The sequence below is a fragment of the Cucumis sativus genome, chromosome 6, assembly GCF_000004075.3.
Source record: "Cucumis sativus cultivar 9930 chromosome 6, Cucumber_9930_V3, whole genome shotgun sequence".
Classification (NCBI taxonomy): domain Eukaryota; kingdom Viridiplantae; phylum Streptophyta; class Magnoliopsida; order Cucurbitales; family Cucurbitaceae; genus Cucumis; species Cucumis sativus.
In genome coordinates, this window is record NC_026660.2 from 18039657 (window position 1) to 18056961 (window position 17305).

The following is a 17305-nucleotide window of genomic DNA, read 5'->3' on the forward strand; positions in this document are numbered from 1 at the left end:
AAAAGGACAAAAATATATCAAAATAAATAATATACAAATAAAACAAACCTTCCATCTACTAATTCAGGTGCCAACAATCCAAAACGATCAATAAACTCGGCATAAGTTCTTCTAGTGGGATAACCTGCTAGACTTATTCGAACAGCCTCCAAAACACCCTTCACTCAAACAAGTTAAAAAGTTACATTGCGTCCACATGACTTGAACAAAGACTACATGCTGTTGTTGCACTTATGACCCAAATAACAAACTGCATGCATGGGTAAAACACGTAAATAGAAAATCTACACATAAAGAAAACAACCAGAAAAGAATAGTCAATGTTCATGTCTACATCACAGAATTTTCTTAATCTCACAGACTTTGCTATTTTTCTATCTTTGTTACAGTGTCTCCAGAATAACTGCACAAATCTCTTAATAAACTCTCTACTAAAACAAATAGAGTTTGTATTTGATTTCTAAGCTACCTTTTTAAAGACTGTTTGACACTGCTGGTAAAATACTTTAAACACTATAAAGATGCACAAATCTCTTAATAAGCTTTCTACTAAAACAAAATTATTATTTAAACATATAAATATAATTATAAATAAACAAATACCCCAAGCAAAAGAACCAGTAGCTCTTTCCCAATCTACAGGCATTATTGATCAAAGCTTCTCCCACGTCGAATCAAAATTTCTGTTGATATATATCTCTACCAGTTGTGTATTCAACTTTATAAATTTTAGCAGCTCAGATATTATAGAAGAGAGAGAGAGAAAGAAAGACAGAATCGGGTCTTCAGTGGGGGAGAGAGAGAGAGAGAGAGAGGCGTCATTCTGGAAGGAGACTTTCACAGTTACAAGTGTATATAAACTATTCCCACGTCATGACCATTTTTTATAAAATGCTTCAAAAAGGATATATATATTTAAAAAAAGAAGGAAATTCCCTCGACATGACCAATTGAAAAGAGTTTTCAAATCTATTCCGGTCTTCATTTGGATGAAATTCATATTTTATAAACACTTTCAATTGGTCATGATGTAAACTCAAAGTCTTGGAGAAATTTTGAAGAATGATCTTATTAACATTAGAATTAAACTGGAAGACTAAAATCCCGAAAAAAGTGAAATTCTTCTTATGGTCGCTCGCCTATAGAAGTTTGAACACTCATGAGAAACTTCAAAAGGAAAAAAATTCCAGCACGCCACGCTCAGTCCTTTGATGTGCTGCCTTTGTTTCAAAGACGAGGAGACCCTGGACCATTTATTTCTGCATTTTATCTTTAATAGGAAAGCGTTGAATACTTTGTTCAGAATCTTTAATATAGAGATTTGTCTTCCTAGTAAGGTTGATGGAGGGATGTTAGAAGGTCTTAATATTAGAGGTTATAGTTCAAAAAGAAACATTTTGTGGAGTTGTACTACCCGTTCCCTTTTGTGGTGTATTTGGCAAGAGAGGAATAGTATAATTTTTTAAGACAGTTACAATTCTTTTGATTCTTTTTGGACTGTGTTGCAACAGCTTCTTGTTAGAGTACGAATTACACCAAGCACTTTTTAATTACAGCCTTTATGTGATTTTCAACGATTGGAAAGCCCTTATTCTTTAGTTTTTTCTGGGGAGGGCCCTCTTATCCCTTGCCCTTAGGCTGTTGTCTTTTGTTCTATGAATATGTTTCTTATCAAAAAAAATACAGGCCTTAAATAGGCTGGATAAAAGGACCGTCGGATTGTTTGAAAGGTAAAACTATTAAACTAAAACTCAAAAATAACCTAACCAGCCAATATATCAAACAAACTTAAAACCAGGAGACCCTAACCCTTTTAAACAATTAAGGAAAATCCCAAAAGAACCCTACATCAGGATCTTCACAATGCTACTCCACCTTTACCACCCACTTTATCCATGCAAATTTTTTGCCCTCGATATGAATTATGGTCAGTGCAGTGACGGAACAACTCAAATGCAAAATGCAAACTTGACTTGTTTCCTTTTTAATGAATTAATGAAAAGAGACTACCAAGGCAAACTTGGAGCATTAGTCTTTAATGAAAAGTTGTTTCCTTCTCAAGAAAAAAATGCAAAATGCAAACTATTACCCCCAACATGAGTTTGAGCTAATAAAGTGAAGAAATAACTCAAATTCAAATGCCAGTACGCCGTAAACCATAAGACTTGGATACAACCTCTCAATCCTAAAACACTTATGCGATCTTTATGATCCACTTTCAAAAGTGTTCTAAATTTGAAGAATTAATAAGTGAACTGAACTTGCAACTCAAACACCAACAACGATCTAATTATTGGAATACAGATATAAGGTTTAAGCATACAACTCAAAAAGATAATAAAATCACATTTTAATGTATAAATAACTAGTTGGAAACTAAAGTCAATCTCACCAAGTAAACAGAATAGGCTAAAAAAATGCAACCACTCAAGTTAACATAGGAACGTTAATCACGTATCTATCTGCATGCTGAAAGTTCCAACAAGAGGAAAGATATCAAATTTCCAGAAAACTGACCCCACAGCGTAATTGATGCAGAATGCTTAGATTCTCGAACTTCTGGGGCCTATTAAGAGAGTTTGGCTTCACACAGCGCACATAATGGGGCTCGGTAGAATTCAGTGTCTCCATCAGTGCTTGAAGTTGTTGCTGTTAGCAACGCAATTTGTAGATCAGAACATCAGGTGGCAAAAAGAATAATAAAATTATTGAATAAAAATAGCATTTAGTGTAGTGAGCATTCTCTTCAAACGAAAGATGCAAAAATCTAAGTGTACTCAAAGAAGAAGTTAACCAAATAGTATGACATTGGACTTATAGTAAAACACGGCTTTCATCCAGAACACCTTTCTTTTCCAGCCCCCACTAGGACAAATAATAATGTTATTATCTCCAAATACTAAAAAGGCAACTATCCAAATGTCGAACTTTATCCTAGAATAACTTCAAATATTTTCCTTTATTCTAATTCCAAATTATAATTAGCAAATTTTTTCTTCTTTTGGATATCTGCAGGCGTTCGAGCCAGCCTACGCACACCTCAACATCTTACAGGACACCCCGCTAGACCCTACAACATTCGGATGTAAAGGAAACTTGGAGGATATTAATTATTAGGTAGGTAGCCACCATGGATTGTTATCATTAGCAAAGCTTCAACCTATCAACGATATGAACGCTGAAACTTAGTACATAGTACATAGATTGAAATACTTTTCAGTCTCACCTTAAATCTTGAGGCCACAGAAGAAAATTTATACGATGATCTTGAGGATTCCTCTGGTAAGGAAGAGAAAAGGCCAGCAACAAAATTGCATCTAGAAGAAGCCAATAAATTGCAATGTTCTACCACAACATAATCACGATTTTTATCTAAAAATGTATCTGTATGATAAGTGACCTGCAGGGAGAAGAAAAAGACAACAACTTCACTCAAATGAAGTAAATAGTATTTATTTCACATAATAGGATCAAACATTTACATCAAAAATACTACACACCTTTCCAGCATAATGGGAAAGGGTGAAATCTGTTTCTGAAAATTTTGTTCTTTCCAACCTCGGATGAGTACGAAAATTCTGAAACAATTTGGTTGAGAATGTTTCATGAGTTGATCTTGGGAACATACTGCAAGGAAAGGAAAATGAGGATAAGGATAAAATGCAGCAGAACAATTTATGCTAACACGCACCAATTGATATTGAATAACTCAGACGGTACCAAGCCTCATCCAGCAAACCAATGATCCCAATAGGTTTCTGCAAGTCATAAAGATAAGTTAATAGACAAGTGGGAAAAAAAGCCCAAACGATTAACACAGGCTTGGAAATATGGGTTAACGTGTGTGTGTTTGAGAGAGGGAGAGATACAGATTCTATGAAGTAAATATGTTGATTTAAATCAACATGGAGTCTAGCCAGCAATTTGGCAACACACGCACAAGTTAACAACATGAAGTGCAATAATCATGGACAGAAAGCAATTTCAAATATCACTGGTATACCAAAATGAACATGCAAGAATCAAATGACATTATAGTATATGTAAGTAAAAAAATTGATTTTATCTATTATAGGTCATAATTATATTCTATTGATATGATATGCAATTAACAAACATAATGGCATATGAGCATCCAAACGATCAATCGATAAACCTCGGTCAATAATAGGTCTATCAAGTAGGTCCATAAGTGATAGACCTGGTAAACCTTTTAGTCTATAGGTGATGGGTGTCTTTTAGATATGTTCATCGCTTATCAACCTTTAAGAGTAATAGATATTAATAGAAGTTAAAATCATGTTGTATTTGCACCTAGTTTTCGATTGAGATAAATAGAAGTCAAGGACCATCAGTATTAATGCCACTTCATTTCTCACAGCCGTAATTATGCACATGGTTTCCATCCCCAACCAAAGAAAAATTTTCAAACAGTTAAACTCGCACTAAAATTTTTAAAGTTCAATAACCTAGATATCACCCCATAAACAGGAAAATTGGCATAAAGGAAAACAGCAGAAAACCTTCTCAATCAAATCCAACACATCCTGATTGTCGATAAATTCAATGTAGCTCCAATTTATTTCCTCTTTGCTATACTCTTCCTGTTCCATCTTAAAGACATGCTGAAACAAGTAGAAAAGATTAAATACAAATCCCTCAACGGTAAATGCAATGAGAATTACAAAGCTGCACACCTCATTAAAATGTTGCTGAAGCTTTTCATTTGCAAAATTGATGCAAAACTGCTCAAAACTGTATAAAATGATTGTGTTAATGAAACAGTGAATAACAATGATGGTACACCAAAATTCAAATAAAAAAGATTATCTGTGATCACACAGTTCGTTTCAAGTAGTCAAGAAGGCAGAAAATTGGTTCTGTGAGAAACCAGAAAAAAACTTTTCTAAGCTAAAAGGATGCTTCAAGTATAATAAATTAAAATGAAAAAGAGGCAATATGAAGAGTATTTTATAGGAGATAAACAGTAAAGTTTCGATTACAAAGGTGGGAACAAGACACAAGAATTTCTTCAAGCATCGAAATCTTTCATACTGGAAAATACTCGAGACTCAAGGAACCATATAGAAACCTCCTATTACTATTATGTTCTTCATGATAAGTAAAAGCAACTTCCATCCATTTGTAATAATATAGAACTACAGAAACCACCATATGTCAACTTTCACTTCACCACTTTAAAAGATTATACATCTTGAAAAACTAGTTGATTACTTTCCATCGAGACCCAAGATAATATTCTATATCAATGACCATCTACCAGAAACTACAGAAACCATCATATTTCACACCGTTTTCCACGGACTATATCATAACATACAGATTAAAATCTCAATCAAGAAGTTCCCCAACAAAAACAAAACAAATGCCATTTACTAAAATATAATACAATTGTAGAAGATACTCAACAAAAGAAGACAAGTAAACAAATTACAAGCAAGGAATGTAGCTAGTTAGGCCAAAAACCTTCTTGATGCTAACATGTCAATACCCTACTCAACAAGATTTGAATCTAACAAAAAATTATAAGCTAAGAGAACTCCACGATTGGGCTCTAATGAGAATTTATAATGCTCGAGACAGATGAACTACTACATTTCAAATTCAATGCACTATGAGATCAGTATTTTCATATAAATCAAAAGGCTAACAGTGCAACTCCAGATGTAAAGAAATAAGGTTTAGGGCAAGGAGATTACCTATTGTCCTTAAAACACTCAAAACCGTAAATGTCCAGTAAACCAATTTGAAATTGAGAATTCAAATCTTGCCCGACAGACTGGTTAATCTTATCAACAAGCCTGAAAGAAAAGACAATACATAAAAACTTATTTGCCCATGATTTGTGTAGCAAGTCCCAAAAAGAAAAAAAAAAAAGTAGTTCCAGTGCCTATCACCAATCAAACAGACGAGAATAAACAGTCTTTGCCAATGCATCCCGACTAGCAACAGCACCTTCACAGTCTAGCGCTTTAACAATAATTCCTTCACGAGTTTGAATTGAGCGAGTACAAAGGGCCAAGACCAAGAGGTTGGAATCACACCTAGTTGTGAGAATGCATATTTAGCGATTGGCAACGCAAGTACATCAAGAAGGAAAGTGAACATCAATGTGAGTCAATTAGCAATTCATGTTATCATAAAATTCTTTAAAGGAGCTATAGATAATAATGCACAATTCACTGATCAGATACAAGTCCTAAAAGTGATTGGAGAAATATTCACAATACAGTCATGCAATGAAACACAACAATAAAAGCTTCATCCTTAACTAAAATAAAATGGCAAAAAAATTGAAGCACCTGGAAGGATGGGTAGGATTTGAGGCAAGATAAAGGCTAATGGGTTGCAATGACAATAGTTAAGATAATATTGATGTTTGGGAAGAAACAAGCACAAGGAATTGAGAAATGAAAAAGAAGTAAGCTCTTGGAGTAGCACACCAAAGAGATTTTCCAGTTTTAGACCTTAGATCCCGCACCATGATCTGCATGATACACGTATTGGGACTAGCAAAGAGCTATTGAGAATTCAGTTATGAGACAGATAGTAGGAAAGATTAAAGGCCAAATGCAATCCATAAATGTCCAATGTTATGGTATCTCTTTGGTTCAATGAAAAGCTAGTCCTTGACCTTTCAAGTTTGTACCTCACATCCCAGAGCTTTCAATTTCATGCCCAATAGACCCATAGATGTTTAATAAGTCCCAAATCTTTCAATTTAGTGTCTTATAGTCTTATAGTACCTAGAATTTTTAATTTCTTTTTTTCACCAAGTCCTTAACCTATTCAACATTTTAAAATTTAACAAATATATTCTATACCAAACAGAAAGTTCGTATTAGACACAAAATTAAACTTCCTTGGTAATTTGAAATATATATATATATTGAAGGGGAATTGTCAAAAATAGCAAAATTGACAAAATATTTATAATATATAGCAAAATTTCAGATTATATCAATATTTATAATATATAGCAAAATTTTGGATTATGTCAATGATAGACTTCTATCATTGACATAATCCAAAATTTTGCTATAGCTTGTAAATATTTTAGTTTATTTTGCTATTTTTAAAGATGCCCTTATATTGAATATGCTATAAATTTATTTAATACAGATTTTAAAGTTCAGGAACCTATTAGACACTTGTAAAACTCAGAGACATTCAATAGAAAAGTTTAGAGATTTATTAGTTTAGGAATCTATTAGACACCACTCTAAAAGTTCAAGAATAAACTTGTAGCTTAACCTTTCTCTATCTATTAATTAATGTCTTTGCATTATTTTAAAATATGACCAGCAAAGACTACTATAAAATGATAAATAGACATCATTTCCTCTCTAATTGATATTAATAATTCATAAACCTTAACAAAGCTAAAACCTCCCTGATCGGTATTAACCTTAGCAATGATGACTTAGCTCCTTTTAGTGAATCTACGGGATGCTCGGTTGATAATCTTCCCTTTAAATATTTGGGCTTCTCTATTGGAAGGGGTCATAATAGAAAAGAGATGTGGAACAATCTTGAAGAGAGATTCAGACACAAATTTGATAAGTGGAGGAATGTATCCCTCTCCAAAGGGGGTAGACTAACTTTGGTGCAATCAGTTCTCAACAGCCTCCCTTGTTATCTTTTCTCCCTTGCTCAAGCTCCCGTTGGCGTTATTAATAGACTGGAACAGATGATCAGGAAGTTTGTTTGGACAGGTGGATCTACAAATCCAGTTGCTCATCTCGTCAACTGGGAATGCACTTCCACCCCAACTTGTTACGGAGGTCTTGGGATTGGCTCTTTTAGGCAAAAGAATATTGCTCTTCTCACTAAATGGCTTTGGAGGTTTAGTAAGGAAGAAACCTCATTATGGAGACGATTAATTGTGGCCATCTATGGTTTAGATGAGAATGGGTGGTCTACCAAAGATCCAAACAGGGGAAAATCTCATAGAATATGGGCTGGTATTTTAAAGCATAAGGAGATATTCTTCAATTTTTCTGCTTTTGTTTTGGGAGAAGGAACAAAAATCAAATTTTGGAAGGATAAATGGTGTGCCGCGGAAACACTTGCAGAAAAATTCCCTAACTTATTCTCTTTGGCGCTGAATAAGGAAGCTTATGTGGCTGATTGCTGGTGTACTGCTACTCATTCTTGGAATTTGGGCCTTAGAAGAAATATGCTCGACAATGAGATTGCCAATGCGGCCTCAGCTTTAGAAATTCTTCACTCTTGGGCCCCCACTGAAAGGAATGATAGTCTTAAATGGATTCCTAACATGAATGGCAATTTCACTACAAAATCTACTTTTCTTAACTTAACTAAGAGATCCCCCAACATTGTCGTTCCCTTGATTCGGCAGATTTGGAAGAACAAAATCCCGAAGAAGGTGAAGTTTTTCTTATGGTCGCTTGCTTACAGAAGCCTCAACACCCATGAGAAACTACAAAAAAAAATCCAGAACACCTTGCTTAGCCCCTCGATGTGTTGTCTATGCGCTAAAGATGAGGAAACGCTGGATCATTTATTCCTACATTGTCCTTTCACAAGAAAAGCTTGGAACACGCTGTTTGGTATGTTCGATTTGGAGCTTTGCCTTCCTAGCAAGATTGATAGATGGATGATTGAAGGTATTAACATTAGAGGTTACAGCCCTAAAGGAAACATCTTATGGAAATGTGCGTCGCGTTCCCTTTTGTGGAGCATTTGGAAAGAAAGGAATAGCAGAATTTTTGAAGATAGATTTAATTCTTTTGATTCTTTTTGGACTGTGGTTCAACACACAACCTGTTGGTGGAGTACGAATCACACCAAACACTTTTGTAATTATAGCCTTTCTATGATTTTCAACAATTGGAAGGCCATTATGTCTTAACTCTTTAGCTTCTTTCGGGGAGGGCCCTCTTGTCCCTCGCCCTTAGGATGTTCTGTTTTGTTATATGAATATACTTGTCTCTTATCAAAAAAAAAAAAAATTCATAAACCTTCAGCTTTATGAATCAAACTAATATTTGGTCTTGGGAGGGAGGGAGCATTAAGAATATCTATACAGCATTAGATATACTCTAATAATCCATCAAAGTAGGCTTTGAGTTTGGCAGTAGTTTAACATAACTGACTCAAAAGTTATTGTTGTGTTTTCTAACTACATCATCCATGTTGCCTGACAGAAGACTAAGTTGGGTTTTTCACTCAACATATTGTGTATTCTGACTGCATTTTGACCACATCATCTGAGATCAAGACCACATATAGTATACATAAGGTTTAATATTAGTGTTACATCTAGTTCCTTCCACATTTTATTCTCAAATGAAAGATATGTGTCTGTGTGGTGTCAAATTACAATTGAAACCAAGTTGAGTTGACACCAATGGTGACATGATCTTCACTTGTTTTTAAAGGTGGGCTTACTAAGGCTGTTTTAATCAATAATTTCTTCGATGAACTGAACAAATTTCCTTTGCCTATGTGTTGTTTGTGTGAAAGAACATGACAAATGAGGTGTCAAAGATCCTTATACCTAATGTAGGCTACTTTCTTTTAGAAGACAAACAAGATTATTCAAAGAGTGAAAATTACATTTCCAAAAATGCAGTTCATGAGCAACTATCTTTGCCCAAGGTTAAAAACAGGCAAGCAAGACAAATCAAAAGCTAAGAACAACCTCAAAAAAATAATAATAATAAAAGAAATTAAGAAATAAAAGTCAGGAATTCAAATTGTAGATTGTAAAAATACGGGGTAGTCATCAGAAAAAGAGTTGAAACCATGACTACATACGTTCCACCATGCACACATACATTTTTCTTTCCAAAATAGAAGCCTGAGAATTCAACCTAAGGGCAAGGATGACATTGCCGGTTTTCACTCAAAAAGAACACCAATACATAAAGTTTTAAAATACATATAAAAACTAAGACTAGCTTTATTTAGTTATTTATTTAAAATATACATTCTTTATTTATTGGAAGAAGAAAAAGATATGTAAAAATAGCTACCAATTTGATTTAAAATATCATAATCGGGGTAAAGTATGAAAAGCATTTTTTAAGCTTCCCACAATCACCTACATGAGAAGATTAGAAGCCACCCCTAGATGAAAGGAAGATTTTTCATCCTTCAAGACCGAAGAGTCGTATTCTTTTCCAGGAGAAAACTCAACGTTCCCCAAATGCAAAATCGCAGCCAAGGTACGAAAGATAGCTTCCTGATCAGATGATAGAACCAAAATACATTAAGAGATTATGCCTCGTAAAATCTACTGTGAAAAGACAAGGAAAACTCATATCGATCTAGTCCTCTCAAACCTGATCCTCATGACTGATACCAACTATGTCCATCGCTCTCCTTGTCCTAATATACTCTTCAGCATTGCTCACTCCATCTAATTCATAGGTCTTGCTTTGATTTAAGTATCGAAAATGACTTGGGTGATCTAACTTGTACTTCTCGGCATCCTAGACATGAATACACCAAAAAATATATACAATATTTACTTCTTGAGGAGCATACTAAACATCGAAAACATGAAATAATGTCACTAAAATACACCATTCACATTAAGAAAAGAAACGACATAAAGGCACATACATTAGAATCAACAGAATAATAAGAAACATAGGGTAAATGGGAAAGACATTACCCTTCCTGAAGCACATAACTGATAAAAACAATGATAGTTCCTCTCAGGGTTCGTAATTTGTACAACACGAGAACGTTCTAGAAGGTAAGTTCTAATTGCAGCACCCGATATTCTACCGTTGGTGTCAAATTGAATTTCAACAAACTTTCCAAAACGACTGCATTTAAAAAAGAACAAAACAATCCTATAAGTAATAACATCTTGAGTTGAATTAAATACACAACATCTACATATAGCATCATTGCAGTACAGACAGACTAAAATTGATTGCAAAGATGGACTTTGATCATTCGCATTATCAATGTATTCGAGCTATTCTGTTGACTAAGGTTGGGGTCTATACCACATGTTTTTTCCAAATAACTTGACGTAGCAAATGTACCCTTCTTAGAAGATTATAGTTTTTATCCAAAGCCAGCCTTCAAGCAGGTTTCCCCTAATAGAAGCAAATCAACAGCAACAAGCAACAGGAACAAGCACCAGGGCAGTGAAGGTAACATATGGTCAAGAAGTAAGAAAAGGTAATAGATATAACAACTTTAAAAAAGTAACACAATGACGTACCTTTTTTTAATTATAAAAGACCACAGTCTAATTATGCAAAATAATGCCTATAGAATAGTTACAAAAATTCTTCAAATTTGATGCCCATAGAGAGACATGATAACGCATAGGGACCAAATCTCACAAGGGTCTCTCCAAACCTTTAAAAACTCCATTGTTTCGCTCATCCCACATCACCCACAAAATAGTATACACCCCGACAAAGCAAAGAAAACGACCCTTCTCCCCCAGTCGGGTTGGAAGGGACTCCTTAAGCAACGATCCCACGTCTCTGTGGCAGGCCCCCAAAACACCAAACATCTGAAACAGAAGCCCTCAACCAAACTAGAAAACTCACAAAGCCCAATGTTATGGTCCTTCCTCTACCTTCCGACAGAGAAAGCAACAGAAGGGACCTACTAGCAAGGGCATCTTCCTCTTAAGACAATCCATCACGTTAGTACGACCGTGTAAAACTTGCCAATTAAAGAATCTCACCTTCCTAGGAATCGTATTCCTCCACAACACCGGAAATAGACAATCCTTCAATCAATATATGAAAGAAAGACTTACACATGAGTCCTTCCAAAGGATCAAGATTCCAAAACCTCACAGCACTTCTCCCACAACTAAAAGGGTGACCCTCAAGTAAGGAAAGAAGATCACCCACCTCCATTGTTTCCCTAATGGAAAGAGCCCAGCAGAATCCAGAAAAAAGGAATACGAGCTCCCCGACCAGGCAACCACCCTAGAAAGTGATTTACAATATAACTAAATACACAATTGTAACGAAATTCTTAGTGTTGTGGCATTTAGCAATGTTGAATCCCTATTCATTTATGCGTGAAATTGAAGAGAATGAATCAACATACGTCTTTGAGAACAATAAAGGGTAAATGATAGAAAAATTAAACAGGGTTTCATGACAGATTAGTGTGATATAACGAGTAAAGATTCAAAAACCAGCAGAGGCTGTCTTATGGGCTGAATGATACTCAGAGTAACAAAATTGGGAAAAAGATAAAAACAAGAAGTTCTAGAAAACTATACCCACCTTGAATTATCATTTCTAACAGTCCTTGCATTACCAAATGCTTCCAGTAAAGGATTTGACTGCATGAGACAAAAATTGAACATGTTGATACTATAAGAAATAGCTAACAAAGTCGTATCACTACTGTATGATGAAGATAGCAAACTTAGTGCAGCGCAACTACATCAAAACCTAGATTTTTAACATAAATGTGTTTTCATACTTTTGGTATCGTAAGCTAAATAAAACTTTGCCTCTGAAAAAAATAAACAAGGTAACATTATTGTGTTCACATATAAATCTTAACCAAAATGGTACAGCGTAGAATTGGGCTGGCAGAAAGTGACCCTTACTTCAAGAACTTGTTGTTCAACAGTTCTGTTATCACCTGACGCTCGACCTCCAACAAATGTAAGATATTGCATAATCAATTTTGTTGTCTCAGTTTTCCCTGCCCCACTCTCTCCACTGACCAATATAGACTGGCTTCGCCCCTCACTAATCATTGCTCTGAAAAATGAAAGAAAATAAATGAGGGCCCCATTACTGCTCCATCATGTGAAAATTGTACAGAAGATGCACTAGCAACTGCAAACTCATATAAATGTAATCCGGGTATCCATTAAAACTTCGCTTACCTATATGATGCATCAGCAACGGCAAAAACATGAGGGCTCAGTTCCCCAAAAGGTGCTCCCTTGTACTGCTCCATCATGTGAACATTGTATAGATGGGGAAGCTTTGTGAATGGATTAACAGCAATCAAAATGCTACCAGTGTATGTCTAACAGAAAACAAAAGGCAACAAACATGAATATGTAAGTTCACAAAAAATTTTATAGTGATGCCTAAATTATTAACGAAAACAAGGCATCTGAACAACTAAATGGCAGATAGAGTAATTTATCCAGAGGATACATTCTGCCATGATTTTGATTAACAAGTCTCAATCATATTGATGATGTTATAAACCCTACAATGAGCAGATATTTGGAGGGGGAAAAAAAACTTCCTTTCACTTTTAGGCTTTCCTGCCCTTTCAATATGATTCTTGCCTTAAACACCAAGATCAAGTAGGGCCTGACGTGTACGGCCAATTTCTAACCAAAACCAAAAACTGAGAGGATTCAAGTATAGAGTCCTACATTTGAAAATTTAAAATAATAGTCGCTGCTCAATCATGGTGTGATACTAAGAGACAGAGCTGTATAAATGAATTTACTAAATGTCAAGTATTTCAACGGTTGTGTCCTAAGAAGCATAGATATGAATACAAAACATGGATATAACACAACATGGACACGGTGACATGCAATATTTTAGAACTCTAGAACATGACACAACAGTGACACGTTCACTAAAATATACACTTTTATACTAAAAGAAAATTCAAAGTCAATGGGTTGATGCATTTATATGTTTAAAAAGTTAGCTTGATGGATTTCACATTGAAAAGTTACATATGTGTCTTTTGAGCCTACTGTTCTACGTATGTCTAACACAGTTGTAGACTAACAAATGTTCAATGCGTGTCCAACAAGAGTTGAAGTCATGTCAAACATGTGCACACTATGCTAGCCAAACTAAAGTGCCCAAGCTTCTTAGGTCATGTGCACTTAGCAACTAAGCTATCCATGCCAACAAAGTAAAACTATCCCCATAGATAAGACCTACTTACATAGGTATACAATGCTTGTTATACTCAAGCACTGACAACATACCATTTAAAAATCCCAGAGATGCTAATTTGTGGTCTAGTCATCAAATAAAAACAGAAATAGAACCCACAGGCCAGGCACGAGACTGCAGAGACAAAATACTCAAACAACCCCCATTTTCCAATCCTTTATGACCATTACTCCTTGTGATAAAAATAAGTAAGTTAACTTACCGTAAATAAATGATAGTTAAATACACATTTAACCATAATTAAGCCTCTTAAAGCCAAAATTCATACTAATTACTAATTTATCCACCCATCAATCAAAGTACTGCTCAACTACATCTTACATATATGTCATTAAGAGAATATCTTCTTTGAAGATTATAAAGCACTCCAGGCTCATTCAAATAGGTCAACTTGGTCATATCATCCACTCCACCATGATCATCCTCATCCGCATCCCTCGGCAACAGCTTCTCAGGAAGAGCCAACACCTACAGGTTGAAAAAACATACAACACAATCAAGAACACCGTTTCCTATCGCTTCAAAATTTTGAAAACCCCTCCAATAAAACGATGGGGGAAGTGTATCACCTTCTTTCCAGTAGCAGTTGAAACTCGAACTTGTTTAGCAACGAAGTCGAGGACTTCAGCCGCCACCCAAGCAAAATCTCTATCCTCCACCCAAACCTTAGAGCCCTTGCGTAGGCTCATTTTGGGTCAGCTAAAGCGAAACCGTGAGCAGAAAGAAAGCAAAATCAACAGGTTTGAAACAAAGGAAAACTGAAATTGAAACCCTAAGAACAGAGAATGGACAAGACAGAGACAGAGGCAGAGAAGAAATGGACTTGCAGAGGCATTGTTTTTGGAGAAACTTTTGGGTTCCCGCTCTAACAGGTGTACACTTGAGTTTCTCAAAACAAAACAAACAATGTTAATAAACCCAGAAAAATAAAGAATTTAATTGTGAAACTGGGCGAGATATTTATAGCGTAATCGACACGTCACCCTCTACTGCTCTCCCAGTACACATAGCCTTTGATTTTTTTCTCTTTTTTTTTTTCTTTTTCTCAACGTCTCCTTTCAATTTTCTATCTTCCGTTGAGAAATTTATTTCCATTTAATTACTTCAAAACGACTCGTTTTGGATGCCACCACGCGCTACGTGGGAGCGTCCTCCCCGCCAAACTGACCTTTACGTAAAGTTGATTTTGAAATTTTGAAATTTTGAAAATAATTCTATTTCTACTTTTTCAACCTACTTCCATACCACACCACACCACACCACACCACCGTCGAACAATCTGTCTCATTCTCAACCATTATCTTTTTTTTTTTTTTTTTTTGCATATATTGGAGCATCGGCCACCACGCAAACCTATGAATTTCAATGTGGAATGGGTTACATAATATTACCATTCAATTTAGAAAAATAATTTTTGTCAGTGCACATTAAAACATTCTCTACAACTTCAAAGTTTCAATTCTCCTTGAGCTGGTTTATAACTTTCCTTTTTCTTTGTTTAAAATTTGTTAAATAGCAAGTAATTTATAAGGAAATTGTAAAATAAAAAAAGATAAAAGGAAAAGGGATGTTCACAAAAATAGCAAAAAAAAAATTATGATAGTAAAATCCTTATCACTACATTTCTTAAATTGTAAAAGTAACAAACTTAAAAGTAGATAGCTTTGTGATAGTCTTGTTATATATCTAGTTATTTGTCATATTTATAATATGTAAAAAGTATGTGTTGTAGGCTGGTTTTTTTCTATATTTTTTTCTTATCAAATGTAGTTTTTCAAGGAAATAATTGTAAAAAATAAAACATTTGACCAAATATTTACACCTCGTATAAAAATTGAGTGTAATCAAATTTATCTTCTAATAGTTATGTTATACGTAGTGTAAATAATTTATAAAGTTTTTTAACTTTTCCAAAAAAACAAACGATAAAATTGATAAAATATTTACAATTTTTTATATATTAATTTTTTTTTTTGTCTTTTATTGATTTTTTTTAAGGAGTGTAAAATAGTTTTTTTTTTTTTTTTTTTTTGTTATTTTAAAAAACTCATAGTTTATGAGAATATAGTGTATGAATCTGTTTTTCCATTTTATAACGTAAATGTTGCTATGTAATAAAAACATTAAAACAAATGAGTATGGAGATTAAGTACAATGCATTAATGAAAACAGGACATTTAAAATACATAGATTAAAAGCAAACAACTCCAATGTAGATAAACCGAAAAGGTGTTTTGATATATTAAAGTAGTATGGCCTATCTCTTTTAAGAGGTTTGTGATGTTTAGTGTATTGTTTATCAAACTAGGTTTAGATGGGTGGTATGAATTATGATTATAAATTTGTTTTTGAGAAAATATGTATTTTAAAAATCATATAGATGTGAATAAATCTGTTGTTATTTTCAGCCACTTGTCTTGTTAAAGAGGTGTATTAAATACTTATATTTTGACACCTATTGCTTTTAATTGTTCTTTGTTACCAAGTTACCTATTGGGTGGTTTGTCCATTATCGTTGTGGCTAACAAATGGATGAAATTGTTTGTTTTTGTTTTAAAGAACTTTGCCTATCAACAAAGAAAAAACCTTTTCAACTTCTCGCTACATGTATTTGGTTATTGGTTTTATAAACTAGTGGAATTAAAAATTTAATCAGTATTTCTATTTTTTTCAACGCGTGATTCACAATATGAGTTGAGTGAGGTTTTGTTTGAGATTGTTGTAGCTTTTAAAATAATTGTTATCAACTTTATTTTTTTAAAAATCCGTTGGGAAGAAAGTAAAATAATGTGTGACAAAATTTATTTTTGAATTAAAAAAAGAGTTATTGGATAAATTTAACACTAATTTGATATAATTAAATTACGTAAACCAAAATATAATTATCGTTTTAATTATTTCCACGTTAAGTGAGCTATCATTTATATAAAATAAAAACTTAATTTTATTAAATTAATATTGATATATTTTACTGTGTTATTTGAATAATTTTATTAGTTTACTTTCAAGAACAGTAAAATAAATTAAAATATTAATCTGTTAAAATTAAAATATAGATTATATCACTAATAAAAATTGAGATTTCAATACCTGAATATCGTTAATAAAAGCATATAATATTTTATCAAATTTGTTGTTGTTAATAATTTTTCTTTAATATTTTACTATTTTTTAAAATTGAAATATAAAAATAAACATTTTATTCCTATTTTACCATAAATTTATAACCATTTTAAATCATCAAGGGTCAACAGCTACCTCACACCACTACCTACATTTTTTTTATTCTTTTTATCACCTGCCTTTTATTTGAGTTTTATATCGGTAAAATTGTCATTTTTAAAAATAGTAAAATAAATTAAAATATTACAATC

General features: G+C 33.7%; 1 protein-coding gene across 2 annotated transcripts in view; it reads right to left on the reverse strand.

The window, feature by feature from the left end:
• Window positions 1-14850, reverse strand: part of LOC101210527 (myosin-15) — a 30089-nt gene extending 15239 nt beyond the window's left edge. Inside the window, exons 1-17 of one of the 2 annotated variants that reach the window (XM_004144165.3) lie at window positions 14501-14850; window positions 14253-14399; window positions 12881-13026; window positions 12596-12752; window positions 12264-12322; window positions 10667-10823; window positions 10332-10481; window positions 10095-10231; window positions 5919-6065; window positions 5721-5822; window positions 4698-4755; window positions 4524-4625; window positions 3721-3758; window positions 3501-3627; window positions 3227-3400; window positions 2518-2649; window positions 49-158 (exon numbers count right to left, since the gene is read on the reverse strand). In XM_004144165.3, the coding sequence (XP_004144213.1) occupies window positions 49-158; window positions 2518-2649; window positions 3227-3400; window positions 3501-3627; window positions 3721-3758; window positions 4524-4625; window positions 4698-4755; window positions 5721-5822; window positions 5919-6065; window positions 10095-10231; window positions 10332-10481; window positions 10667-10823; window positions 12264-12322; window positions 12596-12752; window positions 12881-13026; window positions 14253-14399; window positions 14501-14620 (2063 nt within the window). In that variant the 5' untranslated portion in view covers window positions 14621-14850. Of the gene's footprint in view, window positions 1-48; window positions 159-2517; window positions 2650-3226; window positions 3401-3500; window positions 3628-3720; window positions 3759-4523; window positions 4626-4697; window positions 4756-5720; window positions 5823-5918; window positions 6066-10094; window positions 10232-10331; window positions 10482-10666; window positions 10824-11009; window positions 11095-12263; window positions 12323-12595; window positions 12753-12880; window positions 13027-14252; window positions 14400-14500 lie in introns of those variants that run through there. The other variant, XM_011659067.2, reaches the window with a different exon arrangement.
• Between the last annotated feature and the right edge of the window lie 2455 nt (window positions 14851-17305).